The sequence below is a fragment of the Podarcis tiliguerta genome (assembly GCF_965153285.1).
Source record: "Podarcis tiliguerta genome assembly, chromosome: 2".
NCBI lineage: Eukaryota > Metazoa > Chordata > Lepidosauria > Squamata > Lacertidae > Podarcis > Podarcis tiliguerta.
The window spans coordinates 42,173,057-42,195,419 of NC_139535.1; the positions used below are offsets into that span (position 1 = coordinate 42,173,057).

The following is a 22,363-nucleotide window of genomic DNA, read 5'->3' on the forward strand; positions in this document are numbered from 1 at the left end:
GGTGGCCACTGCCACAATCGCTTTCATACAGGGGGGGGGCAATCTCTGTTCTGTTGGGGTTAGCTTCTCTGACAAGTATGCGACGGGTTGCTGCCAATTTTTCAGTTTCTGGCATAAGACTCCCTTGGCTACCCCCTGGTCTTCATCTATGAACAGCGTAAAAGGCTTCTTGGGGTTTGGATGCCAAGCACTGGGGCTTGTTGTCACTTTGAGATCCTGAAAAGCCTGCTGCTGTTCCCTGCCCCATATAAAAGGATCCTTCTCTATTCCCTAGTTGACTCATGCAGGGGCCAAGCAATGCTTCTGTAATTAGTAGTGAGTCCAGGAGATATTGTTCATCATCATAAGTGGGATTATAGGTTTAAAAAAAAATCCCTTCAAACAATTTTACGATCTTTGCTGGATTCTCCTCAAAAGAGGGGTTCTGATTTCTCCAATTACAAACATCTGCACTTGAAAAGGGTATATGCTGGACCGTGTAGGTCTGTGGTGCCTTCGCTTGTTCAGCTGGGACAGGGGCTGGTGGATCATAAACCCTCTGAAGGGGCATTTCTCCAGTTGCCTGATCCTTCCTGGTTTTCTCATACTATCTGTGAGACATAACTCTCTTCGCCGCCTGTCCCCACTTACGTTGCCATCTCTTCCTCTTTTCAGGGGTGCAGCATTCTGCTGCCTCAACTAACAAGGGGCTTACATCCAACTTCTTCCTCAAATGGCTTTACAAACTCCTTTAGTCTCTTTTTCTGTCTTTCTGTCCACATTTTCTTTCCTTGATTCATATCATCTAGTGTCTTCCTAAACTCTTCGTTATCTTCCTCATCTTCCTCTTCTTCCGTCTCACTATCCTCCTTCGCAGGTCCTCCTCCCCCCTACACCAGCACCTCCCTGTGCTTCTTGATCTTGGCCTGGGGGGGGGGGGTTTGGAGGGGCTGTTGGTGGAGTGTAAGGTGGTGGCTTAATCACTCCCCCTCCTCATCTTCTGGGTCTTCTAACACCAGAGGCTTCACTGTACAAATCCTGTTCTGTGTGTTGCTGTCACAGCAAGACTTTAGCCATGGTAGATTCTTTTCTTTACATTGGTCTTCCATGTAGAGATATAGGGGATCTGGTCTGGGTGGACATTTAATATATTTTGCCACAGGGGGTTGATTTGCCACAGGGGGTTGATTAATTGCAAATCAAAGCCACGCAGTTCTCTGGGTTGGCAAGTCCACCTCACATAAAGTTTTGAGTCTCTGTTTTTTCAATGTGAATCATCACTCTTCGTGGCTGTTTTCCAGTTATTAAAAAAAGCATTCCAGAGGAATACATTGGCTTGCTCCAGACCCTATTTTTTTTTTTTTTTTTCTTCAGATACTCCGCACCTGACTGGGCTGTAAATTCTTTCACAGTTCACACGATACAGATTGTGGTCTGCACGAGGTCGCCCTGGCAGAAAACGCACAACCCTGCAATCGCTCGGCCAAGGGGAGCGCTAGGCCCCGACCCACACTTGACAACAATTCAGTCACTGGAGTATCTGACACACAACATGTCAACAAAACACTCAATTCCCTCTGCCCCATTCCCTTTCCCAAACCTTTACCAATTCCTTTCCTGGTGGCATTCTTACTGCCGGGCACTCTACTGCCAACTACCAGGTGAGGCTGATCAGGCCTCTGGCCCTTTCCCTCGGGCCCCTAGCCCTTTCCCTCGGGCTTACCTTTCTCCGCTGCGGACCTGTCCCCTCGGCGCCGTTCTGTCCTCTTGTTCTCCCTCAACTAGATGTCTCCGCTCCAGGACGGTGTGGCAATCTCCCCCTACAAACTGGCAGGGTGTGCACCGGAAATGCGAACGCCGATTGGAGCTGTTTACTTTAGTTGAGCCTGGCCCTCCGGTCCGTATTTGGGGAGGGGGCTGATCCCGGGCGAGCCCCCAAAGAAATGAAGCCTTATTTACCTAGGGATCCATTAGCCACGCCATCCCCTGGACCTCGGAGGGAACAAAAGTACCAGGAAAGCAGAATCTTCTTTGGAGAAAAAGAGTTTATTGAGATCTGAGCACAGAGTCAAGGTCTGTACTCAGAGACAGCCTGCTGGTTAGTTCCTAGAAATACACTGGCTGTCAAGCAAGACACTTCAGCAGACTTTCTTATACCCCCAGACTTCCCCAATCGGCTAGCAAATATTGCTTGCTTAACACATTTTATTGCTTGCTAGATATTCCTGTCTTTCTGCTAAGCCAAGCACTCCCTCCCACCTCCTTGTACACGTGTTCGCTAGCTAAGCATTCCCTTCGTATCTCTTCTTATCTAAAGCAGAAGTAAAGCAGGAAACATCTTGCTAGTGGTTTTTAGTTGACAGCAGTTTTTGGCTAGGCAGGAAACGACCTTCTGACCTGTAACTAGCATCAGCAGTTTCAAGTAGCTGGTTAGACAGGAAACGGCCTCCTGACCTGTCTGATTTAGACTTTGCAAATAACTGCAATTTTGGGTTTGAGCTTGTGTAACCATCCTAGCAGAGTGCCGGAATTTACTATGTGTAGATAATATTAATGATTAACCGTTCCCCTCTCCCTTCAGTGTCTTGGTATCCTTAGGGAGACATGGGGATTGCTAATGGTCTGGAGGACCAATTTTAGATTCCTTCATGATTGTGTTGGCAGAGCAACTTAGCCTCTACCACTACATCTCATTTCAACTGATTACTTTACTGTACTCAACAATGCTGGGTTAAATAAAATTGTGTATTTGTCAGCCAATGGATCTTGCCTGAAAAATCTGTATTGTATTGTAAAAATACAATAATACTTTATTGTATTTATGATAAGGCTTTATTGACTTTAGATATTTTTGATTTAAATAAATGTGAAAAGAAATGAGAGAATAGTGTATGCTGATATTAGTTCTTCTATTCCTAAATTTACAGTTTGGGGAGATAAAATATACACGATTATATTCAAAAGGAAGAAGCAACACCTTTGAATTAAATCTAAAGGCCACATTTTCCTTATCCTTCAGGAACTTCTCGTTATTTCCTACTTTCTAATTGAGGCCAGTTTTAACCGCTTGAGGAAGGAACTGTTTTGCATGTGTCTGTGTTAAACCAATGTATTCTTCCTGAGAGGTTTGTTTTTAAAAAACAAAACAAAACAGCCCAACAAGAGCACAAAGATGTATCCCTGGCCTTTTAAGGAGCGGAATGTTTGACTCAAGGAACAGCAAGGTTAGATATACGATGTAAGCATGTGACATTTGTAAACATTTCATGAAGCTAATATCTAGTATATTTAAAAAGCAGGGAATACCTTTTTATTTTATATGGAAAAACAGAATGCTTTAATCAATTTTGTACATAACCTCCTTTTTCAAAGTTACAGGTAGGTAGCCGGGTTGGTCTGCCGTAGTCAAAACAAAATAAAAGATGTGTGCATGCACACGAAAGCTCGTACCAATAACTAACTTAGTTGATCTCTAAGGTGCTACTGGAAGATTTTTTCTTTTTTTCTTCTCCTTTTTCAAAGTCAGGCCTGCCAGATAATTCAGTACTTAACATGAACCATATTATCCACATGAAAATATGAAAAGAGATCAAAACTATACCAAGTCCATACCCCATTGTATGTTAACTACTGGACAAAACCAATAATAATTCTTGCATATTTATCAAGGAGGGAAAGCCTCACTGATGCAGTTTTGCATTTGCTTTCTTCTGCCAAACTCTACTGTCATCAGAGAACTGAACTAAAATTGACATAATTGTCAGGGCGTACCTGTGGTTTAACATGTAGTACTGTCTTCTTCTTTTTTAGCATGGTTTTGCTGATATGACAAAAAAGAAGCCCATTGCACTGACAGCAGTCCTCATGCCAGCTTCAGCTAATGGAATGGGGTAGTTAAATCCGGCCCACAAGCTCTAAAAGCAAAACAAATAAAAAATCAACCAACTATATAAAATTATTGTTAAAAGTCATAGGGTACACAAGCAGTGTGCTAATGTATGTAGCCTAGTTACTCTTGCTTGCTCCTCCCCTGATGCAAGCAGCATTACATGCCTAGATGGTCACATGCTGCATCCCCCTCTTAATTTATGCATGCAATAATTTTCTGCTTTGAACTTTCAAATATGGACAGAAAACCAATATGAATATTAGAAATAAATAATAAAGTGTGGAATGTGCAGTAGCTGTGAAAAAGGGAAATTCCATGTTGGAGAACATTAGGAAAGGGATTGAAAATAGAACTGCCAAATATCATCATGCCATTATACAAATCTTTTGTTGAAGCTGTAGTTTGAATAGTGCATTCAGTTCTGGTTGCTGAATCTCAGAAATGCTACTGTAGAGTTAGAAAAGGTTTGGAAAAGAAGAACCAAAATGATTGTATGGCATCTGGCTGCTTACTGTAAGAACAGGATGTTGGACTGGATGGGCCTTTGGCCTGATCCTGCAGGGCTATTCTTACATTCTTACCAGTTACGTAGTGGGATGAGGTAATGAATTTTAATGTAATTAAAATATGATCCAGGGGATTGATGCTTCCTTTGGCTAGGAAGAGGAAGAGGAAAACAAATGGAAGAGATGAGTAATTGTCATGAAGTAGCCAGCAAATAAGTTCCTACCACCTTTTTACTGTGACTTCTGTTGTTAGCACTTGGTTTTATATATAGAATATAGAAAGTGTGAGCACCAGCGAGATGGGGGTACCTAGCTTCTACTATTTAGAAATGAATTTCTAAACAAGGAAACATACTTTTAAAATTCTTTCTGCTCCTTTTGAACTTCTCTTTCCTTGGATGTTTTTGAAAAGGGGCTTTCCCTTTCACTTCATAGCAGACTGGACTTGATCTTGCCTCAGGCAGTACTTTTGAAATGGGGCACTCTCCATCTGCTTTTATTAGGAAAATTTCCAATCTTTTTAGTAAAAAGTTGTGACAGATTAGCTGTTTGTTCCCATTTCGTAATGACTGAAAATAAGAGTAAGAGGGTAAACTACAATGAAGGCTCCTCTGGAGAGAGGTAACCAGTGGAGCTTTTCAGAAATTGCTCTTAAGATAGTGTGGAATAGAAGAGTATTGGCAGGGTGTGAGGAATATAGATAACATCAAGTTAAGAGGCAATATTGATAAAGAAGAGACCCAAGAAGTTATGCAAGATGAATTAGATGATCTGTTGAACCTGGAGGAATGGAATAAAATGCAATAGTCATAAATATCATGCATCATATATTTATTTATTTGTATCTGTATCTCTCTGTGTGTGTTTTTAAAATTCTGATAGTTTCTAAGTAATTCTGTCTGCTTCAATTTGTAATTCAGATTTCAAGCTGTTCTGAATAAAATGATGCTCTGTGTTCCCCATTTATTCTTAGGGGTAAACTAGATATTCCCCCCTCCACCCTTTGACAGAGGCAGATTAAATCTGCCTCTCCAGAGTGAATTAAAGCTGCCAGATTACAGACAAATAGTTCCCTGTTATATCCACAAAGTAAGTACTACAGTGGTACCTCTGTTTATGAACTTAATTTGTTTCGGAGGTCCGTTCTTAACCTGAAACCGTTCTTAACCTGAGGTACCACTTTAGCTAATGGGGCCTCCTGCCGCTGCCGCACCACCGGTGCACAATTTTTGTTCTCATCCTGAGGTAAAGTTCTTAACCCAAGGTACTACTTCCGGGTTAGCGGAGTCTGTAACCCAAAGTGTTTGTAACCCGACAACCCAACAGCTGTATTGGCTCCCACTAGATGCATCACCAGACCTACAGCAGACCCTTCTGCCTCAAGGCACCATGACGGACCAGCTGTCCTACCTCTAAGGGCCATTCCTCTGTGCATGAAGTTCTTGATTGGCTCTTGCTTGAGTTCTGAAGGAAAGTCGTATTGCTCTATTTGTCCTGGAGCCTACCTCATCTGGAGTGCCAACCATGCCATCAGAGAGGAGGGGAAAAGATGTAGTAAAAGATCAACCCCCTGGTTCTTTTTACAGCATAGGTCATTGGGCAGCTGTAGTCGGCTTGCTAGAGGGACCCATAGAGTTGGCATGGGAATCTGGCTCCTAATTTGAGCATGGTCATTTTACTGTGTAGACCACGCTTTATAGAAACAACTATTTCCAATCTTCCTGACAAAATTTGCAGATTATTAAACATAGCTATATCCCGAGCCATTAGGTATGTAAATGTGATTCACCATTAGGTACATGAATTATATGTATTCTTTGTTTCAGTAACATCAGAAAAACAGATGAATGATTTGCAGATTCAGATACCATGAGGTCCACAGCACCTACACAATTAAACATCAATATATTTTCATAATGTATGCCACTTGGTTCCTATTGTAATCACTTTCCAGAACAAAATATGCATTGTGATAGTCTGTTGCAATTACAGTTCGTTATATCGGTGTCTTATGCTTTGATCAGTTGGGGCAGGAGATGGAGTGCAACCTGTTGTTGTATTCAGGGTTCTCTGGACTTGGGGGAATGATTTCAGCAGAATATTATGGGGTCACAGAACAAAATAAAGCAAAATAAATCCACTATTACTGTGTCAATAACTTGTTGCAAAATGCACCCTCAGTAAATAATTATAATTTATTTATACCTTCCCCATCTGGCTGGGTTTCCCAGTAAGGGCCCTAAGCCAAGGTTTGGTTTCGAATGACATGTTAACCTGGGCTTTATGCTAACAGGGTCAATTTTGGCAATTAAAAAAAACACGTTTTGGAAATCTATTGATCTACCATGAAAATGAGTGCCCCAAAACAAAGTTGGAGGAATTTCACAGTATACTATGTATGGAACCACAATAGGATATCTCAATATGGAGGTTGGTGTCCTCCTTTCATTTCCTTTTTCTAGCTTGTAGTTGAGATCTTTAAATGTCTGCATTTGCTAATTCATTTTGATTTTAAATTATATTTTAAATTATATATGACAAGTATCTTATATGTATGTATGCATTCCAAATACTTATATCCCACTTTATAATTTTGTGCGGCTGTTAAAGCAGCTTATGAAAGATTCTTAAAATAAAATCACTTCCTAATCTAGTAGAGGAAGATTAATTGCATGGTGTCCCTATGGAACCAGGATTATTCTTGTCCTTTCCTGGTACCATACAAAGCAGCAGCTCCCACCAAATCCATGGGAGTAGGGCTGAACAGCTGGAACTTGCTCAGCTGATGGTGGAAGAGATCTTCCCTTGCATGCAGTTGCTAGGCAGCAGGTCCTCTGGGGTAGAGCTGAGCAGCTGGATCTCATTCAACCTATAAGTAACATTATGGCCAAGCAAAGTCAGGAGATGACTATTGCTCTGGATTTCCATTCAGCTTGACTGCTTTTGATGGCTGGTGGCTACTAGCTACTGGACACCCTACCTGCTTGTGGGAGGCTTGTGATGCCAATGAGAGAGAAAGAAGTTGTGAGGTTTCTGCATCCAGCTGGCAAGATGCAGCCGTGGGTGTGATATACACTTGCTTTTGGAAAATGATGCCAGCTCACACTGGCTGGGTGTTTGCTTGTCCACAGATACTCAATCTGTATATTTATACATAGTTTTTAGTATAAATACAGGGAATAGCTGTGGGTTTTAGGAAGAGGTAGTAGCTTAGCAGTAGTGCCTCTGTTTTCTTCTCAAAATACTAATTACCAGTGCTGAGAAATTGCTTTGCTTGATAGACCCCTGCTTTAGGATTCTCTTGCAAATCAGTTTTTGATCAGAAACAACATGAATATGACTCATTAGAAAGTGTTTTTCTTACATATTGTTCCAAAATTGGCTGTCATGATCTGGAAGAAAACACGATGAACAGCTGAGTTGGTTTGGGTGCAGTTAATTATCAAAAAGTTCTTTTTTGAAAGTGCTCTTTGGGGAAATTTTAATACTGGGTTGGGAATTTACTTTGGAATTAAAGTTTGCAAAAAACAATTTCCAAATAAAAAGTATATTGTGTAGATAATTATTTACTCAAAAGGTTACTTCTGAAGGGACTATTTGGCCTTGTCCCACCACACCTTTTGAGTTCCTTAGTGAAGGACCATCATTTAGTGTAGTTTGTATTGCTGTAGTGTTAAGTGGGAGAGGAAGCCTCAAGTTGCCTATTCCTGTATGTTCTCAGTGGGTTATCAATCATTATAGCAGTGAGATGAAGGAGGCCAAACCTGAAATAACTGCAATTAGGTAGCCTTGTGCTAATTTTTGTTGGTACAAAAAAGTTGGGGAGCTTTTTTTGGCAAATTGCAAAACCAAACAGTTTTTGCAACGTATGGCAACCCTAAAACAATATCCAAGACTGTGTGGTCCAGCAGTTCTGTATTGTCTTTATTCTAAACACAGAAGTAAGTCTCCTGAAGGAAGTTATTTCACAATGCATCTTCAAATGAATATATATAGAGCATATGAATTTCAGTTACAAAGGGCAATGAAGTATAAACCTATGCATTCTTTACAGAATGTAGCGTAATATGTCAGTAGGGTACATTTCCTTTCCCCCTCCTGCTACTCATGTTTGCATCTCCCTGAAATACCATAGCAACTAAGGGGTTATGGAAACTATGGAAGGCGGGGGGGGAGGATCGATGCTCAGTAAGGGAAGAACTGAGCCAGGAGACCAGGATTCAAATTTCCACTTAGCCATGAAGGTCACTGATTGTCCTTGGGCCAGTCACTGTCTCTCAGTCTAACCTATCCCACAAGGCTGCTGTGAAGGTAAAATGAGAAGTGGGAGAACCATGTATACAGTGTTGATCTCCTTGGAGGATATTGCTGTAATAAATAAATACTATTCCGTCTATAATGCTGTACAGTCAGACATGCTAGAAGACCCTGGCTGTTAGGATTAAAGGGAGGAGGAGTAAAATGAGAACAGAACTGGGGGGTTGAAGGAGGAAATCACCTGCATGCCACAGAGAACATAATATTTTAAAGCAAAATGGGGGGCGGGGGGGGGGGGGCAATAAATCCAACTGGGCCCAGCTCAGGGCATTTGGGTTCTGCCAACAAATCAGAAATGGTTAAGAAGAAAGTTTTAAATATGAGCAACAGGTAATGTTTAGTCTATAGAGTTCTGCCAATTAAGAAGGGATTTGCTTAATGCTCTCTTCTAAAAAGATGTGTTAGAAAATAGACAGTGGTGAATACTCTGCCTGCTAAGTACAGTGGTACCTCAGGTTAAGTACTTAATTTGTTCTGGAGGTCCATTCTTAACCTGAAACTATTCTTAACCTGAAGCACCACTTTAGCTAATGGGGTCTCCCGCTGCTGCCGCGCCGCCGGAACACGATTTCTGTTCTCATCCTGAAGCAAAGTTCTTAACCCAAGGTACTATTTCTGGGTTAGCGGAGTCTGTAACCTGAAGCGTATGTAACCTGAGGTACCACTGTATAGGAAAGAAATAAAGAGTTTTGAGCTATAAGGTGGTAGGCCCAGGATTTTATGTTAGGATTTTTTTAAACCTAGAAAAGCAGTTTAGTGGTGGTATAAGATGTCCAGAGAAAGTGTAGATTTTCCTTCCTTGCAGATTTACAAAAACTATGTGGGAGCAAAGGGGGCACTGGGCAGATGTTTGAGGTGCTTTAAGTATAGGATATCCTGTGTTTGTTTAATGGGTACTACATACTCTGTGATTCCCTGAAAATCCTGGTCTTACTGAAATGGTGGTTTTTTTTTGCCAAATCACTCTGTTCATCCTGTACCGTTAAAGATTTTTCTGGATAGGGAGAAGTATTACTCTAAAAATGAATTCTGAATGTAGAACTTGTATTCAGATCAGAGTATTACTTTATTAATTGGTTAACAAAATGTATACACCACTTGATGGTAGAAATACCTCTAAGGAATTTGCAGGAAATACTAAAATTATCAATAAAAATCACTGAAAACATTTAGAAGTAATCAAAATTAACAGTGAAAGAAAATGAAATACACCAGCATCTACGTGTCTGGATAAGCTTATCTAAACAAAAATGTATTAAGCAAGCACTTAAAAGAGTAAAGTGAAGGTGTCTGTCTGGTATCCATAGACAGGGAGTTTCTTATTTTCCCTTCAGAATTGCTTTATTAACTCTGTTATATTAATAAAAAGATACGTACCTTGGCATATTTTTGCAAGATGAGTAGGGTTAGGAACGTGACCTGTGCCCAGCGTGGCTGGACCCAGCAACCTGCCTTCATTGAATTGTTCAGATTTTGTTATGAGGTTGTTTAGTCCATTGCCATTTTTCTTTGTTGCATGAAATGTATTTGACATATACCTTATAATTCACTGCCTTTATCATATACCCTCGTGTGTCACTACCTAAAAGGTGGAGTGAAACATATGGGTCACCAGAGTCTTATAATGGTCTCCTTTGGCATGGCCCTGAGGGGTCATTTTAGTTAGAGTGTGCAGGACTTTATATAACCCACTTTGTATAAGTGAACAGATTGTGACCCAGGCTGCCTGTGCTGTTCTTTGGAAAAAAATAATTGCACTTTCAGTAATGTTGAAATGGGTGCATGGGTTCATTCATAAACTTGGTGTATCTATCTCTATAATCTCTTCAGTTCTTTTGAAATTTGTAATCTCTTGGAATACTTGAATATTTGCAGTGAGATGGGAAATCATCATGGTTTTTTCCCCGTAACGGAGTTTCTCAGAAGTCAGAAGTTATTTTGGCGCTCTCTTGATGTGGTGACATGATTATGGTTTGAACTACAAAACCTGATAAATAAGCACTTTCTGACCTTTCTCTGGTCTGTAGTGTGGTCTGTAGTGTGTTTAATTCATTTGGCACAGGCAGTTGAGCTCAATGGATTTTGGCTTCCCAAAACATTTGTCCAGTGAAAGAGTTGTGTGCCTGAACATGTGCTGCCTGATCCTAAACAGCAAATCTTGGAAGTAAATCTTACCTAGTTTAGTGGGACTGAATTGTTAGGAAGTTTGCTTAGGGCTGTAGCCTGTGACTATGTTTCTCAGGGGACCTCCGGGGGTAAAATCAAAGCGCTGCATTAGCAGCACTGAAGTGACTTCCCTAGGGCACAAGCCTGGGCACTGTGGGCCACTCAGATGACAACCCCCCTCCCACCGGCCTCGCTGATGTGATCCAAAGAAAAGCAGAGCAATACGTTTGGCACCAGCTTGGCTGCAGAAGTTGAAGGAAAAAGGCATACAAGGCGCCATCCAACCATCTTAGGGACTCTATTCCAGTCTTGTGTAGGGTTTACTCCTTAGCATTTTATTTTCCCGAAGATGTCACACAAGGCAATGGATGTTTAGGATCAGAGTTTCCCTTCTCCTAGATGGTCTACTTTCTCAGGTTGATGAGCCCCATCTGCCCCTCACTTCCCTCTATAGCACGTGCAGAGGATTGAGATCTTGACCGTTTGACCCACTATTGATCTTGTTGGCTCAATCCTGTGGAGACTGTTGTCACATGCAGGGGAAGTCTCTAACTCCCTGAAGGCTTGAGACCCATCAGCTACCCTCACCTGGTTTAGCCAGCCAGTTGACACTGTTTCCAGGGTGTGATAGGGATTTTTAATAGTTTAATAGTTACTTATAATGTTTTTATAAATAAAATAAACAATGTTTCAAGGGGAGCTACTATTTCTGAGCCTGCAAAAACAACATAAAGATCTAGTTTTGTAACAGTTATTTGGTTCTGATTTTAAAATGTTTGCACCACTGACAGTTTTTCTAATTAAGTAATATATGGAAGGTTGCATTTGTCTTCCCCTGGAAGTGATTTTTAAATATTAACCTTCCTTTTTCTGTTTCTTCTTAGTCACGGTTTCCTTTTTTTCTGTACCGCAGACACTTACTGTTGTCAAGTTCTCTTATTTCTCTTTCATTAAGAGGGCATCACAACACTTATTCTGCTTTTCCTTATTTTGGAAAACCTGTTTCTTACACCCTTAGGAGGAGATGAAAAAGAAAAAGGGGCAGCTCTCTGCCTAATAACTGAGGCTAACATTAGTCTCTCAAAACAAACCTTTGTTCTGCCAGATGGGAAAAGGCAAACTAATAATAACAGTTCAAAGCAAAGCACTTAGTAAAGGTTAGCATTTACTTGCTTTTTCTAGAAAAGCACAAATTTGATAAGTACAGTTCAGACAATGATGTTTCTTAACTGCGTGCTCAAAAGGCAATTGGTGCAGCCTGTACTTTATAGAATTATACTATTTCAGGTGGGGGAAACCCATATCTGAATGTTTATTTAAAAGGAATATTAACTCCCCAGCATAAAATTTGCAAGGAGGCCACAGTAGTGATGCAGGATGTGGGACGGATTCATATAGCTAGGTAAGCAAAATGCTAAAAAGTGTGGTTTTCTTTCATGCGGCCATGTCAAATGAATCTTCCAGTTTTGCTGACAAGTAGCCAGCAATCAAATAGCACTTTTTGGAAAGGCAAGAACTGTGAACACTGTTTCCTGCTTCCACCCTTTTGAAAATAGTACCCCGAGCTTTAGTCAGATGTTTCCCCATTGGTTTCTGAATGAGTTTTCAGTAATTTGCTGTGCTCCTCTGGTCTGTACTGATCTTGCCCACTCTCCTCCCATCGTGTTGTCAGTGGGCGGGTCTCAGTAATGAGCAATATTCAGTTACACTTGCTTGACATACTCAAGAGCTTTTCTGCTTCCTGTTTCAGTGGAGCACAAGAGCTGCCTTAGATAATGCTATCAGAAGCCTAGCGCAGCAGCAGGAGCACACTTTGATTTCCCCAGCAGCTGCGTGCCAGAGAGGCTGCAGAGGGAAGACTTGGCTTTGCTGTCATAGCTGGTAGCCCAACAGAATCAGCTGTGACATCCGAAACTGCTGCTCCTTCAGCCACAATGGTGGCAAAGGATTATCCATTTTATCTCACAGTCAAAAGAGCAAACTGTGGACTGGAAGTACAGACAGCAAGCATCTCAACGAGAGAAACAGAGGTATGATCGGTAGATATTTGAGAGCCTTTACTGCAGTTTTTCTTCTAGTTGAAAGAATCTCTTTTACCTGGGGCAAAATAACAACTTGGAATCTCCGGTACTGATCTCTCACATTTTGCACATAGAGAACCTGCACAACTTTGCTTATACTCTACAGCAGCATAAGTTTGATATCAGAATATGCTTTGACAGTGCTTTTTTCTAGGGGGTACGCAGGGGTACACATACCCTTAAACATTTTGTGAATCTTTGTACTTTTGTCCATTTACTGTATTTATTTTTCCGGATTTGAACTATAAAATGGTGATTTCCTTGAGTCAAAATGAGAGTACCCCTAAACATTTTTAAATAGAAAAAAGCACTGTGCTTTGATAAAAATAAGATTTATTTCTGGAATAAGTAATTGAGAGATATGCACTGAAATGCATATATTAATGTTTTCTTTTAAGGTTGATTGTGCATTTCATAGGAAAACAGAATTCATGCTCAAATAAATCATTGGCATTCACAGGTACAGTCCTTTAGGTTCTCAATGCTTATTTGTTAAGTAAGACTATTTGAAACACTGTCATTTTCACAGGTTTACAAATAGAATCAGGAACAAGTGGCCAACAGGCAGAGGCTGTTACTGACTGTTTTAATTGAACTCTTTACAAAATACACAAAATATTTAGAACCCATGTGAGGTCTTTTCTGTTTTTTATAAAGAAAATTGGACTCCTTTTAATAGAGTTTCTATGAAGGACTATCTATCTATATATCATCTATCACCTATCTATTCTAACTAGTTAATGAATTGATGAATATTTATTTCAGAGATTATTTAGGTCATCATGACTATGCTTTTTGTGGTAATGGGGCATTTTAGCATTAGCTATTTCCGTCAACTATATAAAATTTACTAGCTGCCTAGTCTAAGCTATATTTACTCAGAAATATGCCTATTGTTATCAGTGAGATTTAACTACCAAGAGAGTTGCATTGTCTGCCCAGAAATCACAAAAATAGCAGATCCTTTTGTTCATCTTAATAGGTGTTGTTGAACTGTCTTAGGTATGCAGTTGTATGACATAATAAGTTTCCACAATTTACTTTCTTGGAGATGTATACAAAAGGTTTTATATGGGTTGCTTAAATCAGCTGTAAGAGTTGATTCCCCCCTCCCAGAACATAAATTATGAAATAGTAATAATCAGAGTCTTTCATTCGGATTATGATAATAAATTTATTTTAGCAGATTAGCTCTGCAGCTCTGATTTATGTGTTTAAGTGTTAGATAAACACAAAGATTCATGATGAAGAAGAAAGTGCTCTGCTAATCTATAGAAGTGATAAAAGACCAGTTGAGTAGTTCTCCACAACAAACAGCAGAAAATATTTTCACAGCAGAGAAGCAAATAGAAAAACATGGAGTAAAATGCTATTTTAAAAACAGAACTCTTGAGAAGCAGGAGGGTATGCGTATATTGTCTAATAAGACCAGTATAGTTCATCTTACGCTCAGAGGGTGCATTCACCTATGATTTTGTGATGTTTGTTGTTGTTGTTTAGTCGTTTAGTCGTGTCCGACTCTTCGTGACCCCATGGACCAGAGCACGCCAATTTTGATTTTGTGATATTAGGTGGTTAATCAAAGCAGCTTTGAGTATCAGCAATCCTTGAGCTCGAAAACCCTTTGCTGCTTTGTGAGCTTTAGGCAGCTGAAACTGGCTGGGATCATTGTCAGCTAGTAATATGCATCAAGTTTCTTAACTGAACAAATACTGGTAAAGTAAAAGGCTTGGTATTATTCTATTTGTATTTAAACACAAAACAAAACTGGGAGTTAATATGCTCATTCCTCTCTTGAATCTTGTTATCAAATTATTTTACAAAAGGAAGAATCAATGTTACTTTCTTCATACAAATTTGTACTATGGAGTGTATAGTTGTAAATACCAGGATTATTTTTTTAAAAAAACTTACTTTATTACAAGGTATTTGTGTATATATTGAGTGGTGTGAAAGCTGTAGTTTGTTTATAAATGTCAGTAATAAGAGAACACCTGCCCTCATGCTTACAATCTCAAAGACACAACACAAAATAAAAATAGGAGGGGGGAGCAAATTTAAGCACTCTTTCTTAGTTGCAGTATTCTTCCAACAACCAACTGAAGTTGAAAGATGTCAAGGTAAGGCAGTGTCAAAATTTGCTGGTATGATAGCAAAGTGGGTAGAGAAGCCCCTATAGCCCCATTCCTCTCCCTCTTCTGTTGCCTGAAATGGCTTCTGCAGATGACAGCTGAGGGTGGGTGAAGCCAGTTGGAGCTCATCTTTCAGCAGAGCAGGTGGAGAGGCCCAGCAGTGTCATAGCCTTCCCTCCTGGTGGAATGGATGCTGTAGATAACAAACTGAACCTGGTGGAGCTTTTGGTGAATGTTGGTATGGCAAAGCCAAGCATATGCAGGGTTGTGTGCAATGAAGTAGTTGTGCTTGCAGAACAAGCTCTACTCAGACAGTGGAACTTCCCTTTCCTCTCTTCCTCTCCCCCACTATCTCCAAATCTGCTCCAGAGAGTTGGAGGGGGGATTTAGAGCAGATTTGAGGGTGCATGCAGGTGGAGGAGAAGGTGGGGTTTGTTGCATGAGCGGAAGTCATTCCATGAGCCCATTGATTTCATTGTATACAACCCACAGTCCTTAATTCTTCCTAGGTTTCCACCTATGTGGTGTTACATGATGTGTAGATGGGGCTTACTGGGGAAAGTGGGAGAAGCTCTTCTAAACATAGCCTGGTCTGTGGAATGTGTGATGCATTTAAAAATGGAGGAGAGAGAAAATCAAAAGACGACTAGCATGATAATTCTCCACATAATATTTTGTTATATTAACTGAGGTCTAGAATGGAAGTTCTGTTGGGGGAGCAATTACTAGTGTCAGGGCTTGCAGACAGGCAGGTAGTTAGTTCCTCCGAACCAGAACTAACAGGGCTCTAGGCAGGAATTCAGCCCATTAGCAGTTCAGCCAGCATGCAGTGACAAGTTACATTGTCTGAGGAGGCCAGCCAGAGCTGGCAGTTATGTAAAGGCCAGATAAGACCGTATAGGCTGCTTAGGTCACCTGACTCTTAGGTCACTGCGAGCTTCAATACAGCCTCCAGTCTGCTGTGGTGCTGCACAACTTGGGTTAGCCTTTATCTCTGACTGCAACCTGTACTGGTTGTGCAGGACATTTGAGCCTGACATTTGTTATATAGTAGAGATGCATTTCTTCTTTAGACTTTCTATCTGCATGGAACAGATCTGTCATTTTTTAACATGAGTATTTTCAGTTGGCAGTTTCGTTGTTTATGATTTTCTTCCATGTGCCCAGAAATTATGTGGGGCAATATTTGTGTTCAGAAACTGGCAAATCCATTGCTTTTTTTTCTGGAAACACCACATGTAATTTGTTGGAAATCATGAAACCAACCTTCAAATGATGAAATCAGACATGCAACTTTTTCATTTATAGTGCTATTAATTTAGTTAGTATCTTTATCTGTTCTGGAAAAGGCTGTTTCTTTGTGTAGTGCCAATAGTATTTATGTAGTAGGTGCTACAAAATTATTGCTGATTTTGCTAGACAGAAACCAGACAGAGTAGTGGTAAAAAGCTGCCAGCTAATAAATGGGACAAAGCAATTTCTAGCTTTGGCTAATCCAGCAAAAACTAAGAACTTTGAACTGTATGATGTAATAGGATAAAGACTAAAAAACAGAGCCACTTGATGCATTATAATCTAGTTTCATAATGTTAGTAAGCCATAATTCTGTGTTGTGCCCTAAGGGAGTGGCAATCATTGGAGTCAAGTGAGGCTAAGTACTACGAATTCAAGTAGTAACGAGGCCACGTAGTAATGAATTCACATATTTCTCTTCTTGACAGTACCCACTTTTTAAGTAAGGATTGATATGCATATCTTAAGTAAAAAAAGTAGTCTTTATTTATTTATTATAATGTTTCCATCAGGCTTAAGGGGACATACATGGTTCTCCATCCTCCCCATTTCATCCTCACAACCATCCTGTGAGCTGAAATAAGGTGACTGACACAAGGCCACCCACTGAGCTTCATGGGTAAATGGGGATTACAATGTGGCTCGCCTATCCTCTAAACACTACACCATACAGCAACTGGTTGCAAAAGACCTGCGTTTTTAGCCTCTGGAATTAATATTGGAGGCTGAATTTAGTGTTTTTCTGCACAGCACATACGTAAATGAGGAAATTTGCTCCAGCAAAAAGTAGTGATGGCTAGCAACTTCAGTGGGTTTAGAAGTGAATTAGACAAATTCATGGAGGGTAAGGCTATTAATGGCTGCTAGCCACAGTGGCTACATTCTACCTGCACTGTTGGAGGTGATAGGCATCTGAATACCAGTTGCTTGGAATCAAAAGGAGGAAAGAGTGCCTTTGCACTCAGGACCTGCTAGTAGGCTTCCCATATGCACCAGGTTGGCCACTGCAAGAACAAGATGCTAGAACAGACAGACTCTTGGCCTGCTCCAGCTCTTATGCTCTTAATTGGAGCTGCTGTTTTACATTCTAGTGGTAGTTGTGTGAAGTTGTCTAAATGGTAATATGAGACTAGATACCACAATAAACATGAGAGAGAGAAAACTCTAAAATACATACAATCTGACTAATAGTTTTCAAATACTGTTTGAGAATTACTAAGTTGCACGTGTAAGAAGAACCTGCTGCATCTGGCCAGTAGCCCATCTAGTTCAGCATCCTGTTTTCACAGTGACCAACCAGATGACTGTGGAAAACAGACAGCAGTGGCTGGAGTGCAACAGTACCTCCCTCCCTCCAGTTTTCAGCAACTGGTATTCAGAGGCATTGCCTCTGGCAGGGGAGGTAGCACATAGTTATCAGGGTTAACAACTTGGGACCAGTTTACTTATCAGATTGCCTTACCCCACACATGCCCACTTGACCACTTCAATTGGCAGAATTGGCACTACTACAGGTGCCACATAATACCTGCTTGGCATTTGTAAGAACTCAATCATTTAGTGTGGCAGCATCTACACTTTGGAACTTCCTGTCTGTTGAGATCAAGCAGGCACCTTCACTGCACTCTTTTTGGTGCCTGCTAAAAACATTCTTGTTTAGACAAGCCTACCCACATGCTTAGAAAGTTGAGGTAACTTAAATCTGCTTTAGTATTTTAACCTTTGTATGTTAAGAGTATGGCTGTAATTTTTCATGATTTCTATTTTTTATCTTTTTGTAGACCACTTTGAGTTTTGTTTTGTTTTTAATAAATAAATAAATAACAGCATAATACCCTTATACTCCATGAATTTGTGTAATCTTCTTTTAAAACCAGCCACATTGGTGACTATCACCGGGTGGAATTCAAAGCAGCACTTTAAGGAGATTGTTGCATCAGCGTAAGCAGCTCTGCTTGCCTGATGGAACATTCTCCCCACTACTCCTTCCATGTGCTCTTCTTGGGGGTTCTTCCAACCATCCAAAGCCTACTGAGGAGCTCAAGGCAAAGAAGTGGGGGAAGCCCTGTCAAGCTAGTGAACTCATTGCAATGAATCCTGCTAGCTCAATTACAGGGGTACCTCAGGTTACAGAAGCTTCAGGTTACAGACTCCGCTAACACAGAAATAGTACCTCGGGTTAAGAACTTTGCTTCAGGATGAGAACAGAAATCATGCTCCGGCGGTGCAGTGGCAGCAGGAGGCCCCATTAGCAAAAGTGGTAGCTTTAAGATCAGTTAAGAACAGTTTCAGGTTAAGAACGGGCCTCCAGAACGAATTAAGTTCTTAACCCGAGGTACCACTGTACTGAGCTGAATCCAGCCAAGTGTCTCTTGTTTCCAGTGAAGTGGTCTCAGTGAGAGGTTTCTTCACTCTGACCTCTCAGAGTTAGCTACCAGAGACTGCAGGGACTTTGGAGAGAGCTGCCTTTACTTTCCTGGCTAGCTGTTATGGACAACCTCTAGTTGCATAGCATCACTACCACTGCAGAGTTGAGAGATACATTCTGGCCCCTGGACAAGAGGCCTGTTGTCACTGATCCCATGCACACAGCTCACAATTTTGATATGTCTCACTGTGTTCCTGCTTGCTAAATGATTCCAAGTGTGAAGCAGACTGAGACAACATTACTCCAATAGAGCATATGGAAGCTGGGCCGGGAGGGTTACTGGACAGAAGAAAGTGAGTGTAAAGGAGTTGTAGGTGCAGAGTGCTTTGACAAGCTAGCTGTGAAGGATCCGGAAGTGATGAACGCTCTCCTTCCTGAGGAGTCTGTATCTCTGAGATTCTCTGAAAGTATTTTTAGCATGCTGCTTGATGTGGTGACTTCATATAGCAGCCACTGTTTACATACATTGGGCCCTTTTTATGTTGCATTGTCATTTGCTCATGAAGTACTTGAAGAGAAAAGGATGCAGGTTTGGGTAAACATGGATAAACCTAGCCCTCTGAGAAGCAGGTAAACAGGATACATGAGAAAGAGTTTCCTTCCCAGAAAGTCATTTCATGTGCGGCAGCTGAATAGTTTCATTTTTAAGTCAAAGCTACACACACACAAAGCAATAAACAATGTTGTTGTGAAAAGGTTTATTCATCAGCATTGTTTATTGAAAATTTATATTTCAAACATGCATCTCTTGAAAAGGAAGGAAAAGAAAAAAATATTTATAGCTTCTCCTCCTGTCTCCTCTGTGCTTATTTATCTACTCTTCACCCTGTTGTATCAAGACTCAATAGCAGATATTCTGAGGTGATTTGAGATGTAGGAAGGGATTTCCCCAAAATTATATAGGTGATGGGGAGGTGGAAGAGTCACCCGTGCATTTGCCATTAAAAAGCTTGTTTTTTAACAGCCTTTTAATAACTGGGGATCAGTACCATAAAGCTCATTGCCTTCAGTATACACACACTTCTTTTTTGCCCTTCTGAAACTGTTTAGTTGCAATACATGAAATGAATTTCTGGCGAGGAAACTCTTATGTATCCTGTTTACCTGTCTCACAGAGGGCTAGGTTTATCCCTGTTTACCCTAATCTGTATCCTTTTCCCTTTAAGCACTTTGTGAGCAAAGTACAATGTAGCTTGTAAAGGGCATAATGTCTGTAAACCAGGATGGATTTTGTTGCAGTTTGTGTGTTTTGGTGTGACTATCGTAGGTACCAGCTGGACAGTGCTTGGAATGTGTGATGCATTCCACCTACCATCCCACCCATAACAGTTTTAAAACAACTGAATTATTTTGTTTAAACTACATGTTCCTGCAGCCCTTAAAAAAAGAAGAGTATGTGTGAGAGAGAATGCAAAATATTGCATTTATTTATTTAAAACCTAATTTTAAATGCTTCTAGGTCGCTTTTCTATTACAAATAATATTCAGAAAAACTTACAAGAATATAAAAACAACATTATAACAGTGTTGCAAGCAGGAACAGTTAATCTCTCTCTCTCTCTCTCTCTCTCTCTCACACACACACACACACACATTTTTAAAATGATAAAAATCAACCTAACATCAACTGAAATTAATCAAGATCTATCTTGATTTCAGAATGATAAAAGAAATGTTTGTTGTTCCTGTGGGAAATTGCAGTGGAACATAGCTATGCATGAGTGCTAGTTAGTGCATGGAGGGGTTAAGACAAGAGAGTTCTGTTCCTAGACTTGGCTAGGTCACACCCCATCTTTTCCATGAGGGAAGAAGTGAAGCCTTCTTTTCCTGTTCCCTTTTCCTGTGTCATGTAACTGACCAAGGAAGAAATGCCTAAGAAAGCTCCACCTTTAGAGCACATGTTTGAAGCTATCTTTCTGTATTTTGTACCCAAAAGTATTCTGCCTGTGTTTTCCTTGCTGCTGCTTGAATAAATGCCTGAATCTGACCTTTGGAACATTTTGTAAGTAAAACATTTTAAAATTTACATAACAGTGTATGGCTTGTTCATTGCAAGAGTGGTAGAAAAAGGTGAGTTCCGTATGCAACTAAGCAGGATAAAAGGGTCTAACAACCTATATTCCTAACACTACAGTGTTGCTTGACTTTTCGAGTTTAAACTCTGCTACTGAGGGTTTTCCCCTGCTAGAATTTCCGCATTTTGAATCCAGGTATCCAGCCATTTTGTTGTTGTTGTTATTTACCCCCACACATGTGGGTGACAGTGATCTATTTTCTCTCCCACACCTATATTGGTAAAGAGCATTTCAAAAGTGGGATTCAAGAACCCCTCTCCCCTGTTGCCACGGGCACTTCAGAGAAGTGAATTGTGGGCACCTTTCCAGGAAATGGGCTAGGTTTGGATTCAGCAGCTCTATCACTTCGTCTTCTCTGCCCACAGTCAGGCTCTGATCCCAAAAGACAATGATTATTCTTACTTGAAAATGACAAACAGATTTTCTTCAGGCTAATAACTGTACAGCCCTATCAGCTGTACTGTTGAATGGAATGTACAGTGAATAGTATGAAGGGTGGTGTCAAAGTGAACTAAACAATATAAAAACTATACAATAGAACTAAAATCGAAGCATGTTACCCTCCAAATTATTTCAATGAAGACATTAATATATTTGTCAAAATTCATTCGTACTATGGTTGCAAAGTACCTTTTAATTTTACTACTGTATTTTTAAATTGAATTTTCGGACCCAACCTACTCTCCTGTAGGAGATATAAATTGTTTTAACTGACTTTAATATATTGTTATATTGTTGTAACCTGTCCTGGACCCTTATGGTGTAGGGCAAGTAAGAAATCTTATAAATAAATAAAATAATGCTGTTCAGCCTAATGATGCTGGCATTTCTGTGATATTTCTGCTGTGCTGTGCAGCATTAAGCTCTGGTTGGCATTTTAGATTAACCACATGTACTGATTAAGAGCTTGAATTAGCAATGCTGGCAGGAATCTAAAGGTGTTTTAGCCACATCCTCTTGCTCATTATCTGAGGTCATGCCCAGGTCATTCCAGGAATATGAACAGCACCCAATTCTCTATACTGAATACTAATTATATTGAGCTGCATAGCAAAGGTGCTCCTCACCATGCCAGTATGCAGAGTGTAAAGGTAAAGGGACCCCTGACCATTAGGTCCAGTCGTGACCGACTCTGGGGTTGTGGCGCTCATCTCGCTTTATTGGCCGAGAGAGCCGGCGTACAGCTTCCGGGTCATGTGGCCAGCATGACTATGCCGCTTCTGGCGAACCAGAGCAGCGCACGGAAACACCGTTTACCTTCCCGCTGAAGCGGTATCTATTTAGCTACTTGCACTTTGATGTGCTTTTGAACTGCTAGGTTGGCAGGAGCTGGGACCGGACAACGGGAGCTCACCCCGTCGTGGGGATTCGAACCACCGACCTTCTGATCGGCAAGTCCTAGGCTCTGTGGTTTAACCCACAGCGCCACCCACGTCCCTCATGCAGAGTGTACCAATGAAATAAAAGGCACTATCCAGGAGTGCTTATTTCCCTAGA

General features: G+C 40.6%; 1 protein-coding gene across 7 annotated transcripts in view; it reads left to right on the forward strand.

Moving 5' to 3' along the window:
- ARHGEF3 (Rho guanine nucleotide exchange factor 3) overlaps positions 1-22,363 on the forward strand; it is a 104,958-nt gene that overhangs the window by 58,690 nt on the left and 23,905 nt on the right. Inside the window, exon 2 of one of the 7 annotated variants that reach the window (XM_083421401.1) lies at positions 12,608-12,887. The exons of 5 other annotated variants lie outside the window; for them this stretch is intronic. In XM_083421401.1, coding sequence (XP_083277527.1) covers positions 12,792-12,887 — 96 coding nt within the window. In that variant the 5' untranslated portion in view covers positions 12,608-12,791. Of the gene's footprint in view, positions 1-12,607; positions 12,888-22,363 lie in introns of those variants that run through there. One more of the 7 variants, XM_083421404.1, reaches the window with a different exon arrangement.